At 37.8% G+C, this 20,329-nt stretch overlaps 1 protein-coding gene across 1 annotated transcript; it reads right to left on the bottom strand.

The window, feature by feature from the left end:
* Positions 1 to 16,148, bottom strand: LOC306862756 (beta-galactoside alpha-2,6-sialyltransferase 1-like). Its single transcript, XM_079405728.1, has 8 exons — positions 15,801 to 16,148; positions 7,318 to 7,524; positions 6,198 to 6,569; positions 5,371 to 5,635; positions 4,956 to 5,053; positions 4,772 to 4,873; positions 2,896 to 3,070; positions 1 to 2,803 (listed from the first exon to the last, which is right to left on the bottom strand). Exons 1-8 carry the CDS (start codon positions 15,810 to 15,812, stop codon positions 2,529 to 2,531), a joined length of 1,506 nt encoding a protein of 501 aa, XP_079261854.1. The 5' UTR covers positions 15,813 to 16,148; the 3' UTR covers positions 1 to 2,528.
* Between the last annotated feature and the right edge of the window lie 4,181 nt (positions 16,149 to 20,329).

Below are 20,329 nucleotides of genomic sequence, written 5' to 3' on the forward strand. Positions count from 1 at the left end.
CAGAGTAAGCAGTAGTTGTTTTATTAGTCTTTTAATTGTTGCAGTGAAGTGCCAATATGACAAGCAGGGTTATTACAGGAAGTTTGCCAAGAGCCATATAATGTCGTTTAAGAATATGTAGATGTTCAATTAAAATCATACTTTAAATTCATTTACAAATTTAATTTAATTAAGGTTAAAGCAGTGCAATAATTGACATTTGTATGTTCTTGATACCAATTGCAGAATTGCCTATTTTATAAATTACTTCTTGTTTTGGGAAACAAGTTTGTCTTTGCCAGCTTATAGAATTCTTAGAAGCTTATAGAAGACGTTACTGTACAGTACTGCATAGAGCATATAAATCGAAACAATAACACTGACAAAGTTATGGTGGCACGTAGGTATTTGTACACAGGAAGAACACTTGTAACTGTGAACCAATCAAACGGAGAGGTTGCCATGTTGAGAGCATTGCCATTTGTGATGAGATTTGTTAGCCAGGTCTCAGGTTACAGTGTCCTCACCAGCAAGTTAACAGAGCTAGATATTCATGCTCACCTTTATAGAGCACACAATGTCCCACTTGTTCAAATAGTAATAGCCTAAACTTGTGAACCATGCTTTAAGCCGGATTAAGATAAATTTGTATGTGTTCAAGTAACGTATAATAGAGAAATGGTTGTTCCCATCCTGCTGTAAGTGAAGGACATTAGATGTCATCCAAATAACATATTATCCAAAAAGCACAAAGGTTCTATTCAGTTATGCTTCATTTTACAATCCATCGAGTCCCAACAGTTAATTTGAATAATTTTTATGTGTACACAACAACTTTGGCATTTAAATGTCAACAGAGTAAATCAAGAGTGCTTAAAGGGAAGATTCTTGAAAAATAAACAACTGTCATTGCATTAGAGAAACATTTGAAACATCTATACATTTGACAGTTGTTCACATGTGCATAGCCCAAATTAGTTTGATCAATCTGAATTGGTTTACCCATGTAAGACATGACAAAAGTTAATCTACGCGAGACACATCTGAATTATACTTGAAGTAGTCCAGTTTGCAGACAATAGCATCATTTTATAAATTAAAAACAGTTATTTGTAGTCTGAGCAAAAAATACATTGTTCTAACTCTTTTGTTTATTTTCTAAATATATGAATTAGATTAATCTGCTGTATGCTACAAATGACAAAGATTCCTTTACATGAAAGAGAACAGAAGGTTTAAAATGTTGAAATGTGAAATAATGTGTTTTACTCAATTCACATTTAAGCATCACAATTCTACTGTAAAGTCAACATAAATCCATTTGCGTGGACCAAAAAGTTTAAGAAGTGTACAAAGGTATGATTTCGAAAGCAAATTGGGTCATTTGCAATTTCATGTTAACTTTTAGACTTATTAATATATGAATATTACAACCCTGTCTCGCATCATTCAGGATTCATATGCACATAATTGCTAGGTGCAGTCAGTATTAGGATTTGTGTTTTGGTATTTACATACTGTAATCTGTGTGTCTGAGTAAATATAATGGATGTGGGATACAATGACACACCCAGGATCAACACACTGAAAAAAAAAATAATAATACTACGAAAAATAAACACCCTTTTCTTTTCAAAATGCATAAAGGTATCAGCTTTCATGTTTTAAGAACCTAACTGAATTCGAATCTGTATAAAACAGGACAAACATTCACATTCTGGGTTTTCCTTCTCACCAAGTTCATAAATACAACTAAATACAGGTTCACCAAAGGTATGAGATAGTGCAATTTCAGTAAAGCATGCAAGGACATTCTCCACAGCCCTACAACTGGTTACAGAGAGCTATGAGAGGAAAGGCGTCACAGTGTAAATACTGAATGCATACAGATCTCCAGGCCTTGAAATACAGCTTTCAGAAAATACATACATTTAAAGCATTATTTTGCTAATGGCATGTGTCTGCTGGCAAATCATTAACAATATTGCATGAATGATGTGTTAGGATTGCGTTGCATAAATTGAAAACCTGCACTTTAATGGAAGCAGCAGGCCGGCTTTGGACAAGGGTTTTGCACGCTACACGTTTGTGGACAGAATCTTGGCTACTTTCTTGTCTAATAATCTGTATGTTTGTTAGATTGTAAATTCCAGTGTTTTTGACATCAGTGCTATAATGTGTCAGGCAGTGCTTGAAAGTCATTTTCAGTGCTTGCATCTCACATGAGAGGCAGATAAGTGGTATTGTGATCTTTATCAGTTAGTTAACAGCAAACAGCATAAATTTACCACTATGGGATAAGTTAAGGAATGACGGACAGTAGTTTTTACACCTACAGAACTTGCTGCTATGTTCAGCATTTTGTGTCTGTGTGAATTTAGTTCCCTTCAGGAAGCAATCGTTAGTGTGTTAGGTTTTTATTTTCCACCAGTGAACCAACTCTTGATCTCATTCAAAGACCAGGCTGTACTTGTTACTGTTGTAGACTAAAACATGCGCTTTACTGTTACATTCTGAAAGTGTACCAATAAAATCAGTTTACCCTCAGATTATGTCTTTGACAGAGACATAGTGGAACTGTTGGTGCAGTTAAAGGTCATGAACCCAGGGAGAGTGACCTTGCCATGAGTGTAAATGTCATGGTCAGACCCCTTGTTCATCCTCTTTACCAGGTTCTTCTCGTAGAGTAAAGGGTGATAGGCACCTAGGGTGCAGGCTGCATCACTGAAGCGCTGGTAATAGTGGCACAGCTCGGTTTTCCGTCGCGAAGGCAGGAACTCGTACACATGTACCACATCACACAGGGACATCATTAAAACTGTGCCTACAGAGATAGAAGGATGAAATATAGTTAGTTTTTTGACCATTTGTGGTTCAATTTTTCTGGTTTGTTTTTTCTAACACAGTATAACTTACCCAACAAGCCTGAAGAGGGTGGGTTTTTTTGTATCGTCTCCACCATGTTGTCTTGTATTCGCTGCCACAGCTGCCATTCCATTCGTGGGTGCAGAATATAAAATGGCTGTTGAGGGTGTAAGCGGCGATATCGCTGATACTGTTTAAATATAGGGTAATCTGTCTTGTTGAACCACTGAAAGGAAAAATAAAAGGAGAAATACATTAAATTGATAAAATCTGGAATGCTTACAAAACCTCAGTTATTGTGTATAATTAAATCATATATATATATATATATATACATATACAGTGGTGTGAAAAAGTGTTGGCCCCCTTCCTGATTCTTTTATTTTTTTGCATGTTTGTCACACTTTAATGTTTCAGATCATCAAACTAATTTAAATATTAATCAAAGATAGCACAAGTAAACACAACATGCAGTTTTTAAATGAAGGTTTTTTTTTTATGAAGGGAAACAAAATCCAAACTCACATGGCCCTGTGTGACAAAGTGTTTCAGAAAAAGAAAATCATACCAACAGAAAAATATGATGGTGGTGGTAGTGTGATGGTCTGGGGCTGTTTTGCTGCTTCAGGACCTGGAAGACTTGCTGTGATAAATGGAACCATGAATTCAGCTGTCTACCAAAAAAATCCTGAAGAACAATGTCCGGCCACCTGTCCGTGACCTCAAGCTGAAGAGAACTTGGGTTCTGCAGCAGGACAATGATCCAAAACACACCAGCAAATCCACCTCTGAAAACAAAATGAAGACTTTGGAGTGGCCTAGTCAAAGTCCTGACCTGAATCCTATTGAGATGCTGTGGCATGACCTTAAAAAGGCGGTTCATGCTCTCAAACCCTCCAATGTGGCTGAATTACAACAATTCTGCCAAGATGAATGGGCCAAAATTCCTCCACAGCGCTGTAACTGACTCATTGCAAGTTATCGCAAACGCTTGATTGCAGTTGTTGCTGCTAAGGGTGGCCCAACCAGTTATTAGGTTTAGGGGGCAAGCTCTTTTTCACACAGGGCCATTTGGTTTTCGGATTTTGTTTTCCCTTCATAAAGAACTTAATTCAAAAACAGCATGTTATGTTTACTTGTGTTATCTTTGATAAATATTTACATTTGTTTGCTGATCTGAAACATTAAAGTGTGACAAACATGCAAAAAAATTAAATTAGGAAGGAGGCCAACACTTTTTCACACCACTGTGTGTATATATATATATTTTTTTTTTTGCTTTCACATGTCACAATAATTTAAAATTCAACATGAAACGGATAAAGAAATCAAATTGTAGTATATTACAATTAGGGTTATCATTTTCGACTAAAACATTTTCATCCCTTGACGTAATATAAATGTAAAAAAAAAACAATTATATATTACACACACACACACATGCAATTTAATATTTTAGCCAACATTTCTAACAGTATTTTAAATTGTGTGTATTTAACAATTTTACATTTTAATTCTAAGAGTCAACATTAAACATTTTTATAAATTATAGGTATTTATTATAATTTTTTAAAATATTTTTTTATGAAAAATACTGTTTCCAAGTGATTTTGTAATTTTTATTTTGTCCATTTACAAAATTTGTACCTTCTAACTAAATGACTGTGTACTGGAATGAGATACTGGTAAAACCAAGCAAGACAAAAGCTTTGCATCTCCCCGTCGGGGAATCGAACCCCGGTCTCCCGCGTGACAGGCGGGGATACTTACCACTATACTAACGAGGAGTGGCTTAGTGGTCATGTGGTGAAGGCCGTACAAGAACCATATTAAAGCTACAACAAAGTCTTTGTGTTGAAACTTGCTAATTAAGCTTGGAATTTTGTGAATTTGCCAAATGCTAGAAAGTGGAAAAGCGAGTTGTTACCTCTCGTAGATCAGAGGAATAAGGGCCCGGATCCCAGCTCACTAAAATCCCAGCACTGTACAAAGAACTGGAGAGGAAATGGTGATCTTCAGATGCCATTACCTATGCAATAAACAGACATTGATTTTTAGGAGCTTATTACTGCATGTAATTTTAACTTTTCACTGGTTATCAAAGAAACTACCTGGGAATTGATCAGCCGCACGGTTGTTTTAGAGCCCACATCTTTCTCAAAGCCTGTTGTTGGTGCAGCATTGAACCTTATCACTGCATCATGTGCATCTAGAATTCAGGAGGTTCTTTAGTAATAATCAGAAATTATTGTTGGTAGTGAAAATAATCAGTAAATCAACAAAAATAGATTAAAAAAAAAAATCTTGTGGAAATTTAAACCAAAATGCTTTATTACATAACTGTATAGTGATGTCTTGTGATGTAAATACTTAAGATATCCAATCTGTTTTTTTTTTTGTTTTTTTTTAAATAAGAGATTATTCAGGACAAATAAATATTCCTGGAATCAATGCTTCACATTATGTATAATAGTTCAAATAGGTCAAAGAAATAGTTCCTGTTTATGTTATAAATTTAGGTATTACCTATTTCCTTTCCTAATCCAGAGTTTTTGAGAGAACCTGCAGATGATACCACTGCGCAGGTCTTGAATGGGCCGATATCAGCAGTTATTTGGCGTGGAGGTAACTGAGAAGCCCAAGGAAACTCAGAAAGTGGCTCCATATCTGGTGTTAATGTTGCAATCTGAACCATCTTCTTGATTTGACAAAGAAGTTCAGGGCCACTGAGTTTAGAGCGGTGTGCTGCACTCTCAGGTCCAGGGTAACGAACTCCATATTTGTTCATTGCCTAAAAACAAAAAAGATTAAGATAGATAGATCGCATAATATTTGTTGCAAATAACACTTAGTATTAGGTATACACTTAAAAATAAAGGTGCTTCAAAAGGGTCTTCAAGCGATGCCATAGAAGAGCCATTTTTGGTTCCGCAAAGAACCATTCAGTCAAAGCTTCTTTAAAGAACCATCTCTTGCTTACTTTTTATAATCTGAAGAACCGTCTTTCGCCACAAATAACCTTTTGTGAAACAGAAAGGTTCTTCAGATGTTAAAAGATTCTTTATGGAATCATTTAGATAAAAAGGTTATTCTATGGCATCGTGAAGCACGTTTATTTTTAAGAGTGTAGAGTTTTGTATTTTAACATATGCAGTAGAGTTTCATCCTCAGAGGATTATGTAAAATGTTACATTTAACAATCCTCTGAGGATGAAGCTCTGCTGTATATGTAAAATACAAAACGCCACCTAATACTATGAAGAGAATTCATGCCTTGCTGATCAGCAGTTGCCGTCCATTACGGTGTTTTTATATATACAAAGGCTTTTAGATGTCTTTGAGTTTCCCCTCACCTGATAGTTCTGCACCACCTTCCTCAGTCTTTTTCCCAGCATGCTACTTGACATCTCTTCATTCCAGACCTCTCCGAGTGCTCCATTAGGCCCAAAAACAACAGCATCCCCACTTGCGGCACCCAAATCTCCTCTCCGACGGCCTCCAAAAATAGTCTCTAAAGCACGTCTCAGTGGTTGCGCTAGAAGCCAGTAAAATAGCCCATGCTCTCTTCGTTTGCCCCTGAGGTTGCGGTCCTTAGTACCACCCTCCATTGAGTAGTTAGTAGACGACAGGATGGGAATAGGCTTTTGAGGATCTCCAGGAATAACACCTGGGAGCTTTTGAGGGTCATTATACATGGGTTTTGACCCTCTTGTTCCCCGCAATACCTTCAATAGATCAATGTCACTTTGAGTAAGGAAGCAGTTTACATTTGACTGTATATAGTGTTGCAGGAATGAAGTAATTTTGTAGGCCAACCCAGAAGTTAGCATCACCCATGGTTCCCTTGATAAAAAGCCAATAGGATTTTTCCAGTGTCATTTAGATTACACTCTTAAAAATAAAGGTGCTTCACGATGCCATAGAAGAACATTTTTTTGTCTAAATGGTTCTATAAAGAACCTTTAACATCTGAAGAACCTTTCAATTTCACAAAAGGTTCTTTGTGGCAAAAGAAGGTTCTTCGGATTATAAAAAGGTAAGCGAGAGATGGTTCTTTAAAGAACCTTTGACTGAATGGTTCTTCTATACCATTGCTGTGAAGAACCTTTTAAACACCTTTATTTTTAAGAGTGTACAGGAGAAAAACTCTGTGACCAACAAAAGTTTGATTCTTGCATGTTTGTTCATCAAGATAATTGAAGCAAATGAACACAGTGTTTATCAATCAAAAGGAGTAAAAATCTTATGGTAGGCAATAAACAAATTGCAAAAGTAGAGCTCGTCTTAACCACAGACCTTATTTCAGGCATTCAACCAAAAACCTGTTCAGAAAAACCCATTGACTTTAGGACAAAGGAATAGGATATGCTGAAAACCTCTTTTCTAGGCTTTAGGATGCATTCCTGCTTCACTCTAATGATCATATTCAGTGGAGCAGAAGGCTGTGCGAGGAAAGGAATCCCCTTAACGTACCTTAACAATTGTGTGCGTTCTTGGCTGAGCTCGAGTTCTCGCCTTCACCCCGAAAATGGCATCTGTGACAGGTATGCTGTTTTCAGCACAAAAAGTGTAAAGGAGAGCCATAGTCATACAGAACAACGCCATGCACAGGGCCCCTCGACGGGCCCGGCGCCTCAACCGCCAAAGTAGGCTAACACGATCCATGGCAGCCCCTGGGATCTGGATAATGAATCACAGACAATATTAGCAAATTAAAGAATGTCCTCTGCAAAAGGAGTTGGCAGATACATAGAAGCATATGCATGGATTCAGCTGAACTGAAGACAGTAGAAAATAGTTTGAAACAATCAAATATTTACTTTGACGTCCTTGTCAGCTCAGGTAGTTACTAAATTAGTGTGAAGGAAAAAGCATGTTCAATAAACTAGAGCATTTCTGATTGTAGTGGATTATATTGTAGGCTCCTTTTGATTTTATAGTATGTTAAACTGTTGGGTTAAATATGTAAAATGCTGTAACAAGTAACTTCGGTTGCCCTACATTTAAGCTAACAGAGTTCTGTAATGCAGTTCAGCTTGAAATCTCTAGATTCGTTTGCAGCCAAAACCTTAAAGGGAGCAGACAAATTTAATAAATGGTGGTAGTTCCATTGGGGTTGACCTAAAAAAAGACCATTTAAAGTAATACTTTTACACAGAATATTATCATTTGAATAATTATTTCCTGAATAAAGGGAATATTTAAAAATTAGTTACACAGAACCCTAGTTTTTATGACAGTAACCAAAACTTATAAACATGATGTGTGCATAGGGCTTATCATTTAATACCTGGGATATTCAGCTCAATGCAAAAATGGTAGTCCACGGCATTCAAAGTAAGATTTAAAATGTAAGAAGTCTCTGAAACCATGGCTTTCAACCTTAAAAAATGAAAACCACTACATAACAACTGAGCAGCTTTCATAGTCTTATAAGGTATAGCTATAGCTAATTAATATCATGTGACAGCATCACATGACATAATGATGCCATCACATGTCAAAAACACCAGGGGCACGTTCAGGCTCATAACGTTTTGCTACGGTTTCCGGGTTGAACGACATGTTTCCTGGAAACAGTGTGCAACGGGGTTTGAGATACGTTTTCTCTTGTTTGGTGGGATAACTGGCAAAATAACTGAAATAATAAGAGCACAAGTATAGATCTGGAACTTCTTTAAGTCTGTCTAAATATGTAGTAATTGCAATGTCTTCTGGTCCATATCCTTTCCTTAGGAAGGTGTGCTAGACACTTATTAATATAACATAAAAATACTATACATATTTCTATATTTAGCTATTGTATTGTGGAGTGACACGTTAATAAACTTTTCTATGCTTATCTGATTATGTAATGGTAAATATTACAATATCATACCACAACAAGAGTAATCAGCAATAATGATAAGCCTAATACTCACAATAAAAATAATAAGGTCATATAGATCATAACACAGTTTTGGAGGTAAGTAGTAAATTGTCCTTCACCTGAAATTTATTTTCATCATGAAATGCTAGGGAAATGTTGGATCACAATAATTACGAACCACAGGGTCCACAAATCCGTTCACTCAATTAGGATATTCTTTTTATTCTGGATGGCAGTGACTGTAACATCGAGCGTGTTTTGCAGTAGGCTATTAAACGTGCATTTATACCGATTTCATCAGGCTCCGAAAATTCTTAAAAAGGAACACAAAGAATGGCCTTCTCAGCTCCTGTAGTTGCAACACTCACATCATCAGAACAGGGTGTTCAACATCACCGTTTACGTTTAATAAACGTTTTGCACCGTTTTTTCGGGGCTGAACGCAGCCCAGATTCAGATTCAAGGAAAGATTAAATATATAATGAAATCTGTTCATTTACAGCTTTTTTTAAATTGCTTAGACACTAAAAGTGGTGCTTAAGGACCATACACTGAAACCATTCACTCATATTCCTAATCTTTAAACCAAGTCTGCAAAACTAAACTACAAGCACATTACAAGCTTTAAACTCAATTTGCTATTGTAAAAAGAATAAAATAAAATATAAATATAAATGTGCAGGTCAGTATGTTGTTGACTTAATAATATAAGCAGGAATGTGCAAAAACGTTGTACAGGGTATTCACATAACAGCAATACGAGGTAGAAAAAATTATGAATAAATTATTGATATTAGTGATATTTACATGGAGTCATGTGATGTTATGACAGAGTTAGAGTTTAGGAGCCTGATGGCCTGGGGGAAGAAGCTCCTCCTAAGTCTCTCAGTCTTTGCCATCAGGCTACGGAAGCGCTTACCAGATGGAAGCAAAGTGAATAGACGGTTACCAGGGTGATTTGAGTCCTTGTTGATTTTGACAGCTCTACTTTTGCAGCGTTTGAGGTAAATGTCCTGCATAGAGCAGACCCCGAGATGCGCTCAGCTAAGCGCACAACTCTCTGTAGTGCTTTGCAGTCCTGATTGGAGCTGTTTCCATACCACACTGAGATGCACTGAGTCAATACACTTTCTATGGTCCCTGAATAGAAAGTTTTCATGATTGCTGGTGAGACCCTGAATTTCCTCAGCTGTCGCAGATGGTACAGTCTTTGCCTGGCTTTCTTAATCTGTGTTTGGATGTGTGTAGTCCAAGTCAGGTTCTCTTGAGATGTTTACACCGAGGTACTTGAAGCTACTCACCCTCTCCACAGGGGTCCCACTGATCATAAGAGGAGTGTAGGGCCGCTGCGGTCTCTTCCTAAAGTCTATGATCAGCTCTTTTGTTTTTCTCATATTCAGAGAGAGACAGTTGTCCTGGCACCATGATGTGAGTTTCTCTACCTCATCCAAGTATGCGGTCTCATCATTGTTGGAAATGAGGCCCAGAACCACAGTATCATCAGCGAATTTGATAATAGATGTGGAGCTGTGAGAGGACACACAGTCATGCGTGTAGAGAGAGTAGAGCAGGGGACTCAGGACACAGCCCTGTGGGGCTCCTACGTTCAGAGTGATGGAGTTTGAGGTGAACTGGCCAACTTTCACCACTTGAGGTCTGCCGGTGAGGAAGTCTTGAATCCAGTAGCAGATTGAGGAGTTTAGGCCGAGGTCTGTGAGTTTAGAAGCTAGCTTGATGGGGACTATAGTATTGAAAGCTGAGCGGAATCATCATCGTCGCGGGCGGCGGAACCATCTTCGCTGCGATCGGCGGCACACTCTTCGCCGCGGGCAGCAGAACTATCATCGTCGCGGGCGGTGGAAGCAGGCTGAATATACCCGGACCTCCCTTGTGGGAAACCAAAATCAGCCGGCTCCTCATCTTCTGTGTTGGTCGTGTCTTCTGTTACGTAACGTGCTCCAGGGAAGGCAGGAAACGGGGAGTTCAGTGAAAATAGGTCTTTTAATTGTGCAAACAGAAATAACAGCATAAACATAACTTTAACGAAACTTTAAAGACCCGACGAAGACTACTACTGAACTGAAGGCTTATAAAGAACACAAACTAATGAGGAAACAAGATGATTAATACAACACAGGTGAATGTAATAAACGATGATGAATCATTAACTAAACAAGGACAGGAACTACCAAATAAGGGCAAAACAGAACTGAAAGGAAACAGATATGTGACCGTTACCTGCACAACCGGTCCACAGAAGCAATCAATCAATCAGATTCCAAACTCTCCACCATGGCCAAGACCAAAGAGCTGTCCAAGGCAGTGTTTCCCCTATGTTTTCAGCTTTTGGGGGGGCATTCAGTTTTTTTCCTTTTTAGTTTTTCTGGACTGCTTTTTAATGGTTAATTAAAATTTTATTAAATCAAAGCATGTCTAGCTAATTAAAATCATGAAACTTGAACAATTTAACATCAATTTATTAAAAGTTACATGTTTAGGGCCCTATGAAATGTTTTATTTTTTGCAACCTTATGTTTTATTGTTACCAATTTCAGTTTTTTGCATGTCTAATCTGGCCATTTATTACTCCCATTATGACAATTAACACATTAATATGCAAAGTAGATACTGTATAGATAGCCTACACTGTGTTTAATGGGAAAACCAGTTTATGGAAACTTTTACACACATACTGCATAAAACAAAACGGTATATCAAATAATTTTGATATAAAAATAATTTTGAAACCTAAAAATTGATTGATTTAAAAAAAAAAAAACCATTGTTTTTGCCTTTTTTTATGTCTATTCATGCCATTTTATTTTTAGAAAAACTGAGTCATAGTACAGAGGACATGTCTACAGAGGACATAGAAAGAAATATGAATAAAATATAATTTTTCAAAAAAAAATTCTCAATTTCTTTCTTATGGTCTAAAGTATGTAATGACATGAAGTGACTCTCAGAGCAGTTCTGGAGATGTTGATCATAATTTTTGTCCTCATTAGTGAGACTGCAGACCTTAATATCACCGGAAGCGTCACGCGCTCTTCTGTATGAGTAGTAAACAAAACCGCGCGTCTCCGTCATCCATTAACACAGAGACACGCAGAATTCATATTTAAATAGTCGTTTTGCGGCTTAATATTTACAAATACAAGTGGGAGTGTGCTCACTTGTGTATGCGTGCACGTGTGTGTGTGTGTGTGTGTGTGCGTGCATCGGGGCAGAACTCAGCTGTGTGCGATACAGAGAGTGAGACCATGTAATGTAGAGCCCGAAATGACATGCCGTCGTGTAAATAAGATAAATAACACTATTTACTTTGTTTAATAAAAGAACAAGGTATTGACCTGTTCTATAGGAAAGGTAACTTTAAAAGCCCCCCTAATATAATGGCAGGGGAAACACTGCAAGTATGACAGGGACAAGATTGTAGTCCTACACAAGTTTGGAATGGGCTACAAGACCATCACCAAGCAGCTAGGTGAGAAGGTGACAACAGTTGGTGCGATTATTCGCAAATGGAAGAAAGACAAAATAACTGTCAGTCGCCGTGCAAGAACTCACCTTGTGGAGTTTCAATGATAATGAGAACGGTGATGAATCAGCCCAGAACTACACAGGAGGATCTTGTCAAGGATCTCAATGCAGCTGGGACCATAGTCACCAAGAAAACAATTGGTAACACTACGCCGTGAAGGACTGAAATCCTGCAGCACCCGCAAGGTCCCCCTGCTCAAGAAAGCACATGTACAGGCCCGTCTGAAGTTTGCCAATGATTCAGAGGAGAACTGGGTGAAAGTGTTGTGGTCAGATGAGACCAAAATCGAGCTCTTTGGCATCAACTCAACTCGCCGTGTTTGGAGGAGGAGGAATGCTGCCTTTGACCCCAAGAACACCATCCCCACCGTCAAACATGGAGGTGGAAACATTATGCTTTGGGGGTGTTTTTCTGCTAAGGGGACAGGACCACTGCACCGCATCAAAGGGACAATGGACGGGACCATGTACCGGACCATGTACCGTCAGGGCCAAGGGAATTGAATCCAGCCAGGGCATTGAAAATGGGTCGTGGATGGGTATTCCAGCATGACAGTGACCCAAACGCACGGCCAAGGCAACAAAGGAGTGGCTCAAGAAGAAGCACATTAAGTTCCTGGAGTGGCCTAGCCAGTCTCCAGACCTTAATCCCATAGAAAATCTGTGGAGGAAGCTGAAGGTTCAAGTTGCCAAACGTCGGCCTCGAAACCTTAAAGACTTGGAGAGGATCTGCAAAGAGGGGTGGGACAAAATATCTGTGATTGCCAAAAAGGGTTTTGCCACCAACTAAGTCATGTTTTGTGAAGGGGTCAAACACTTATTTGACTCATTAAAATGCAAATCAATTTATAACTTTTTCAAATGCGTTTTTCTGGATTTTTTTGTTATTCTGTCTCTCACTGTTCAAATAAACCTACCATTAAAATTATAGACTGATAATTTCTTTGTCAGTGGGAAAACGTACAAAATAAGCAGGGATCAAATATTTTTTTTCCCACTGTATATGCAGAATATGCATACAAGCAAAGTCAGAAAGTCCACGTTAAACACTGGAGGGCACTTGCGAGGAGCAGGCACTGGAGGGCGCTGTCGAGGAGCAGGCACTAGGCTTGGCAAAGCAAATGACCGGCGGGCTTGCCCTATTCTCTTCAGATGGCGACGTGAATTTCCCCGTGAACTGCGGGCTTGTGTTGACTGCGAACGGCGGCTGGCATGGGAAAGCAGTGGACGGCAGCGTGAACTTCCCAGCAGATGGCGGGCTTGGGAGAGCCGCGGACGATGGCGGGGTGGTTCTGACTCGGGCCCTTCCCAGACACCGGAAGATCCCCTCTCTCCAACACAAACCTGTGGTGTCTGGGAGGTCCATAGGGTGGTGGTAACAGGCCCGAGCCGGAACAGGTGGAGGAGGGCCGCGTCATGCAGCGCCGTCACCGCGGCGAGCCCGCAGAATTCCCCGGCATACTCCATGAAGGGGAGATCGTGCTTGATAGGGCGAGGAGGCGGGCGGCGAACTCAATCGCCGCAGAGGGGGGAAAAACAGGAAAATCAAAACGAGGAAGGATAAGCTTACTTCAGTTAGGATCCGGTCTTCTGTCACAACTCCACTCAGGAGAAGGGAAACGCTGAGTCGAGGAACTTCTTCCCAACATAAACTTTTAATGAACAAACTCAGGAATCGCTGGAGACATAGAATTCACACTGAATGACGATAGAGACTGGACACAGAGGCAGGGAAACACAGGGCTTATAAACAGAGAAGTAAACTAGATAATTAACAACACAGGGCTGGGGACTAATGAACTAATTGAACCAAAACGGGGACAGGAATAGGAACAAAACCAAATAATGGCATAAAGAAACACAGGGAGCATGTGGAAACACAAAACACAGGGAAACAAAGTCTGACAATATCAGAAAATGAACTGATAACAAGAAAACCACTCATTCAACATCTGTGTGTAGTTTGGCGTGTATGTGGCTAATTATTTTATGGAGCCATAGTTTAAAAAACTGTAAGCATTTTCGAAAAAAAACTTTAGGCTAATGTTTGTCTGTCTTTTAATCCAACTGATCTTGATGGTCAAGCAATGAATCGTTGGGTACATTTATAGATAGCTATAGATAGAGAAAAAAGTTTGAAATTTCTGAAACGGGTATTCAAATATAATTATTTTTTGTTAAGCAGATTTATTTTGGATGGTCACAACCACAGTTTTCCAAGTGAGTGTGTGTGTGTGTGTGTTTATGAAAGAGACAGAGAGAAAATGAAAGAACATGAAACATAGATAGAGTATAGAGTACAAGAGAGATGAAACAGTCCATGATTGTGTAATCTTCAGATGCATCTGAAGGGAGGCACATGACAGGTAACTGTTGCCTCAAATAGAGGCATTTTACATTATGCTAAGTGATACTGTAAAGAAAATCTTTACTCTGGGAGAGACTGTCAAATTACTTCAACTCACCCTTCATCTGAAAAGGTCAACAGTATAGATTCAGTCATATGGTGAGAACATTTACTGTTTGGCAGCAAACTCTGTTCATAAACAAAACTTTTTTTCATAACACACTGGATAAATGGTCTTACAATCATTATGGATTATAAATGATGCATGTATTCATTATGGTTAGTTACATACGTGAGTGTATTTTTTAATGTGGCAGCTGTAGCCTTGTATTACTGTAACATTAGTTTATTCAGGAACAGGTGATTTGAAACATACATCCTGCATTATTTGATATAGATTTGACCAAATACAATTAAACCAAATGTTTTCTTATCATGTTACCATAATCTTGTGTTTTGAAACGATTATGTGGAAAGAAATTATGTGTAATGAAATATAACAGGTTTTAAAAGAATGACTTGCTGTTACACGTTATTAGTTTGGAGTTTTGTACTAAGAATTTTGAACTTATATATATATATATATATATATATATATATATTGTTATAAGAACTATAATATAAGATATATAATCTAATATAGACTGATATGTTATCAGCTTAATAGGGAAGAGTTTGCACACTAAAATTCTTTTACATGGATTTACAAAAGAACGATAGTGAATATATTAAACGTTAACCTTTTTATTCAAGAAATGACCTAAACTGTTAGATTTGGTTTGTGGTCGTATATGTATCTTGTCCTTAATCAAATAAATAATAATTGGACAACATACAGGAAAAGCTATAAACAAGCTGTCTATAAATAATAGCTACGTAAATATGTCTATCAGACAATGTGGCCTTTATAAGTCAAGGATGGGACGTGAGAGTGTTTATATATATAAAAAAAAAACTATGCATAGGCCTTATTAATGCAACCGCATTCTGTTTTACATAACACGCAGAGTAAATATAGAAAAAAAGGGGGGGAAATGAGAAACGTGGGTGTTGGTTAATTCATTCATTTAATGCATGCACCGAGCACCTAAAGATCAAACAGCACCAATATTATTTTAGATAACGAATTCCAAAAACGTCTAAGTGAATTGAAAAATGATGCTGCGTGGATGAGACAAATATAAAATTCATGCCTACCTTGTATCTCATATTTTTCTGACGCTTTATTCTTGGTTAGTTCAATCAGTTTCCTTCAGTGCCCGGTCTTGGCATTTTAGATATGTATGCATAACGTTACAGATAAGCTATATTGTATAAGAAAAAGCTATATTGTATAATCCCTCAGTATGATAACCTAAAATTCCGATTAGACTTTTTCCATTTCGAAGAGGTGAACTACGACTTGCCATCTATATACAGATGATCATATCGCGATGATGCATGTTGATAAACCGCCATGTTTATATACTATATAATAATATGGACAGACAGAGCTGGTGCGTTGATTGTTCAGTCGAATGTCTCTAGCGGAAGAAGGCTGTCTGTGCGTTTGTATCGTATGCGACTGCGTATGTGAATGCAGCAGATTCTGCGGCTCAGTTTTTGCCTCTGTTGCTGATGTTGTTTGACTTCAAACCGGCAAAAAATAGGCACATAGCATTGTGTGGCAAAATGAATTAATTAAATGCAGGGGAAAAAAATGCCTTTAACGTGAAATTACCCTTTATCCGTATTCATTCCGTGCGGTTTGACACAATGTAGCATTATTAATGGTTTTGCTAAAATACTGCAGTAAATATAATCCAGTATGTTGTCCGTGTTAAGTCGTGATTTAATCACATATTTAGCTGTGGTGAATGCAGTCGCACGTGAAGTTCCTTTTCAACGTTGTTCATTTTTGTGCATATGGGTTCCATAGTGTAGCGGTTATCACGTCTGCTTTACACGCAGAAGGTCCTGGGTTCGAGCCCCAGTGGAACCATGATTTTTGAAACAGTTAGTATGATGCTATCATTTTTTGATGTTATAGGACGCATATATAGCTTTACTTCCAGAATAGTTTCTTTATTCGACTATTCTGCTTTCCGTGATGGTGTTAGAGCCATTCATGTCTGTTTACCCACCTTATTTCACTTATTTTAACTGTACAAAAAAGGCTTCATGTTGCAAAGTGGTAGCTGCTGACTGAATGATTTGGAAGTCTTACTGGTCCACATGAAATAGATTACTTTCGTGTGGGAAAATACTGTAAGGTGTTTTCTAACAGGGGCCCCTAAAGTTATTCCAGTGGGGCCGTGGAAAAATTAAACATACAGAACTAATATCTACCTAACCATTTTAACTATAAATAAAGTTATTATATTTTTTTAGGTGAACTCCTGCATTGAGATCCAGTGATTGGTATGAAATACGATCCTCTTGGATTTTCTGCTGATTTCTGGTGACGTAAAAGTTGTGTATCCAGCTGATAGTTGAAGTTTAGTCTTTGCTAGAGTTACTTGTGATATTTTTGGATTCAGGTATGGGATCACCGTTGGTTGAAAATGACATATTTTGTCAAATTAAACATTTCAGTTGATGTTTATAGTGGTCAAAGAGATTAAAATTGTCAGCTACATTTACATTTAGTCATTAGCAGATGCTTTTATCCAAAGTGACTTACAAATGAGGACAATGGAAGCAATCAAAATCAACAAAAGAGCAATGCTATGCAAGTCTCAGTTAGCTTGACGCAGTACACATAGCAAGGTTTGTTTGTTTTTTTTAATTATATAATAAATAAAAATAAAACAGATAGAATAGAAAAAGAATAGAGCAAACCAGTGTCGGAGGCCTTTTTTTCTTTTGGTAATTGTATAATAAATAAAAAAAGAAAACAAATAGAATACAAAAAGATTAGAAAAGCCAGTATTGGTTTTTTTTTTTTTTTAAGAATAGAATTAGAATAGAGAGAGCTAGAGTTAGAAGGTCGAATAAAGATGGAAGAGATGTGTTTTTAGCCGATTCTTGAAGATGGATAAGAACTCAGCTGCTCGGATTGAGTTGGGCAGGAGGGAACATTTAATGAAAAAGTCTGTGAAAGTGATTGGGATGGCACAGTAAAGCGACGTTCACTTGCAGAAAGTAAGCTTCTAGAGGGCACATAAATCTGAAGTAATGAATTTAAGTAAAGGGGTGCAGAGCTAGTGGTGGTTTTGTAGGTAAACATCAATGCCTTGAATGTATGTACATCAATACTAGTATGTAAATGAAGATATTATTTTATTGTAGTCACCAGCAGGAGGAAAAAAAAACTACCGGTTAATGAATGCATTGCCGAAAAAGTGGAGATGCCGGGGATTGAACCCGGGACCTCATACATGCGAAGCATGCGCTCTACCACTGAGCTACATCCCCACGTGACGCAAAACTATGTGAATTGTCCTTAAAAACAGATACTCGACAGCGATCAGAATGGCTTTTAGTTTTTTAAACCTAGCACAGAGCAACGAAAAGAAACTTTTACCCGGAAACCTATTAGAAAAAAAACTTTTACCGTTAGATAACTTAAAAGTTTTCTGAAATTAACATTGCTAATGTTGAAAATAACAATACAAAGGGTTTCTTTTGAACGTGGGAACAGGGTTGCCGTATCTCACACTCTCACGGCACCCATAGGGTATAAGAAATGCTCTTTATTCTGTCTCTTTCTCTCCTGCAAGGTTTGTCTGTTCTTCTCTATTTGGTATATATTGGGGCAAAGCTTAGAAAATGCAAAATAAGTTCTGTATCAATATCAGAAGTGTCTTACAAGTAAAAAGAAGTGTCTTACAAAATAATACATAGGATTTATTCATTTAAACATGTTGTAGAAATAAAGTAAACATTTCATTTGTGGACAATATCACTGTATCTACTCAATACTATTTTGGAATGATTTAGAAATGTATATGAATAGAAAACGAATGTGCAATAGAGATTTGTGTATTTGATGTGCTTTTTATTTTCAGAATGGTATTTGAAAAAACATTATTCAGTTATAGGCTCTTTCTAAACAACTTTTCACATTTTATAAACTACTTTTAAGTATACAGTGGAGATCAAAAATCTAAATCAGAGAACAACCTACAATTTCCTAAATTTCAACGTCACTGTTTAGTCCTATTTGAAGTTATCCTAACAGGAGTAAAAAGAGCAGTTTTAAGCATATTTCATGAGATAAATATATTCTGAAGCAAAGTATAAAACACTTAAATGAGAAATTTGAAAAAGAACACTGATAGCAATAGCAGCCATTGCAGGAGAAGTTGGTTGTTCCAAATCTGTGGGTTCTAGAATATTGCATCCTTACAATGTCACTAATTCATTCGAGTCCCATGAAGGACAGGATCATGCGGAGAATCTCAATGGGCAATCAGTTCAACACTGCAGCTGGAAGTGCTCACTTAAAAGTTAAATTTATTTGGGTCCAATGGGAAACATTATGTTCGTCGTCAAACTGGGGAAAGACTGAACCCAAAGTGCGTAAAGAAGTCAGTGAAAGGTGGAAGAGGAAGTGTCATGGTTTGGGGGATGTTTTGTGCAGCAGGAGTCGGTCCTCTCATATAGCTACATGGCAGAGTGAATGTAAATATGTATCACCTCCTGCGGCAACATGCGGTTCCTGTAAATGACAGTTATGGAACAAGTTATTGAACGATTGATGAAGAAAAGAAACCACAGAGAAAATATATTGACTGATATATTAATGTATTATTTTCGGGGGGATTTTAGTGCATGTCATGAAAATATAACACCAGCCAGGTAACCTAAGTTGGTAACGTTAACCCCGCTTGTACATTCAATTTATCCTGTTATAAAAAACAGTCTGTGCAGAATTCTGAGGTGAACGCTTTCCTTCCTGCATTCATCTTAAATGTAATAATGATTAACAGATAGAAATAAAAAGTGCGAGCAATAAATCAATAAAATATGTATAGAAGTGCGATAGCAAGGCTCTAAAGCGTGCGATTGGGGCGTTGCGGTAAGGTGAACACTTCCTAACACTTCCGAACAACATTTGAATAATTCCGAACGAGTTCCGAACACTTCCGAACAAAATCCAAACAGGTCCTAACGCAAATCCGAAACCGTCCGAACAGATGGGGCAAAGGAGCCAATCAATTACTACCAAGAGGAAAGAGCCAATCAGAAATCGAGTTGACATGCCAATCTCGCCGTTGATTGGCTGAACGAGTTTCAAGCCATGTAACTTATTTGTTTAAACATTAGGTGCGTTCGACTTGAAGCACGGCTACAGACGGTGGTCAACGAGAGTAGCCGCTTGCAGTCAGGGGCGGAGTTGAAAACGGAGTCGTCAAGTCGGACACTTCGGGGCTCTCGTAGTTTGCTGCATCTACCTCAGTCATGGCAGATCACGTGGCGTTTGCTTGCTTTATTGCAGACGAACTGGAAGCTATAGAAATGCCGTTATTGTTGTATGAAATTGAGCACAATGAGCAACGAAAGTGAGTAAAGGTTCAATGTAATAAGTATTGTTTTTATATATCCAAAGGGACATGGGACCATACCCAACACCAGTGTGACTCGTTATTTCTAATACTAACCAATCAATGCAATTATACTTAACAATTTTCATTAGAAGTGATTCTTTTTTATTACTATGTTGGTTTATGTTTTAATAAACCTTTAAGATGTATGTAATATTTTGAAAGGGTGTCATCACGACAGAAACAAGTTTTAAGTAA

Source organism: Barbus barbus (genome assembly GCF_936440315.1).
Source record: "Barbus barbus genome assembly, chromosome: 43".
NCBI classification, from domain to species: domain Eukaryota; kingdom Metazoa; phylum Chordata; class Actinopteri; order Cypriniformes; family Cyprinidae; genus Barbus; species Barbus barbus.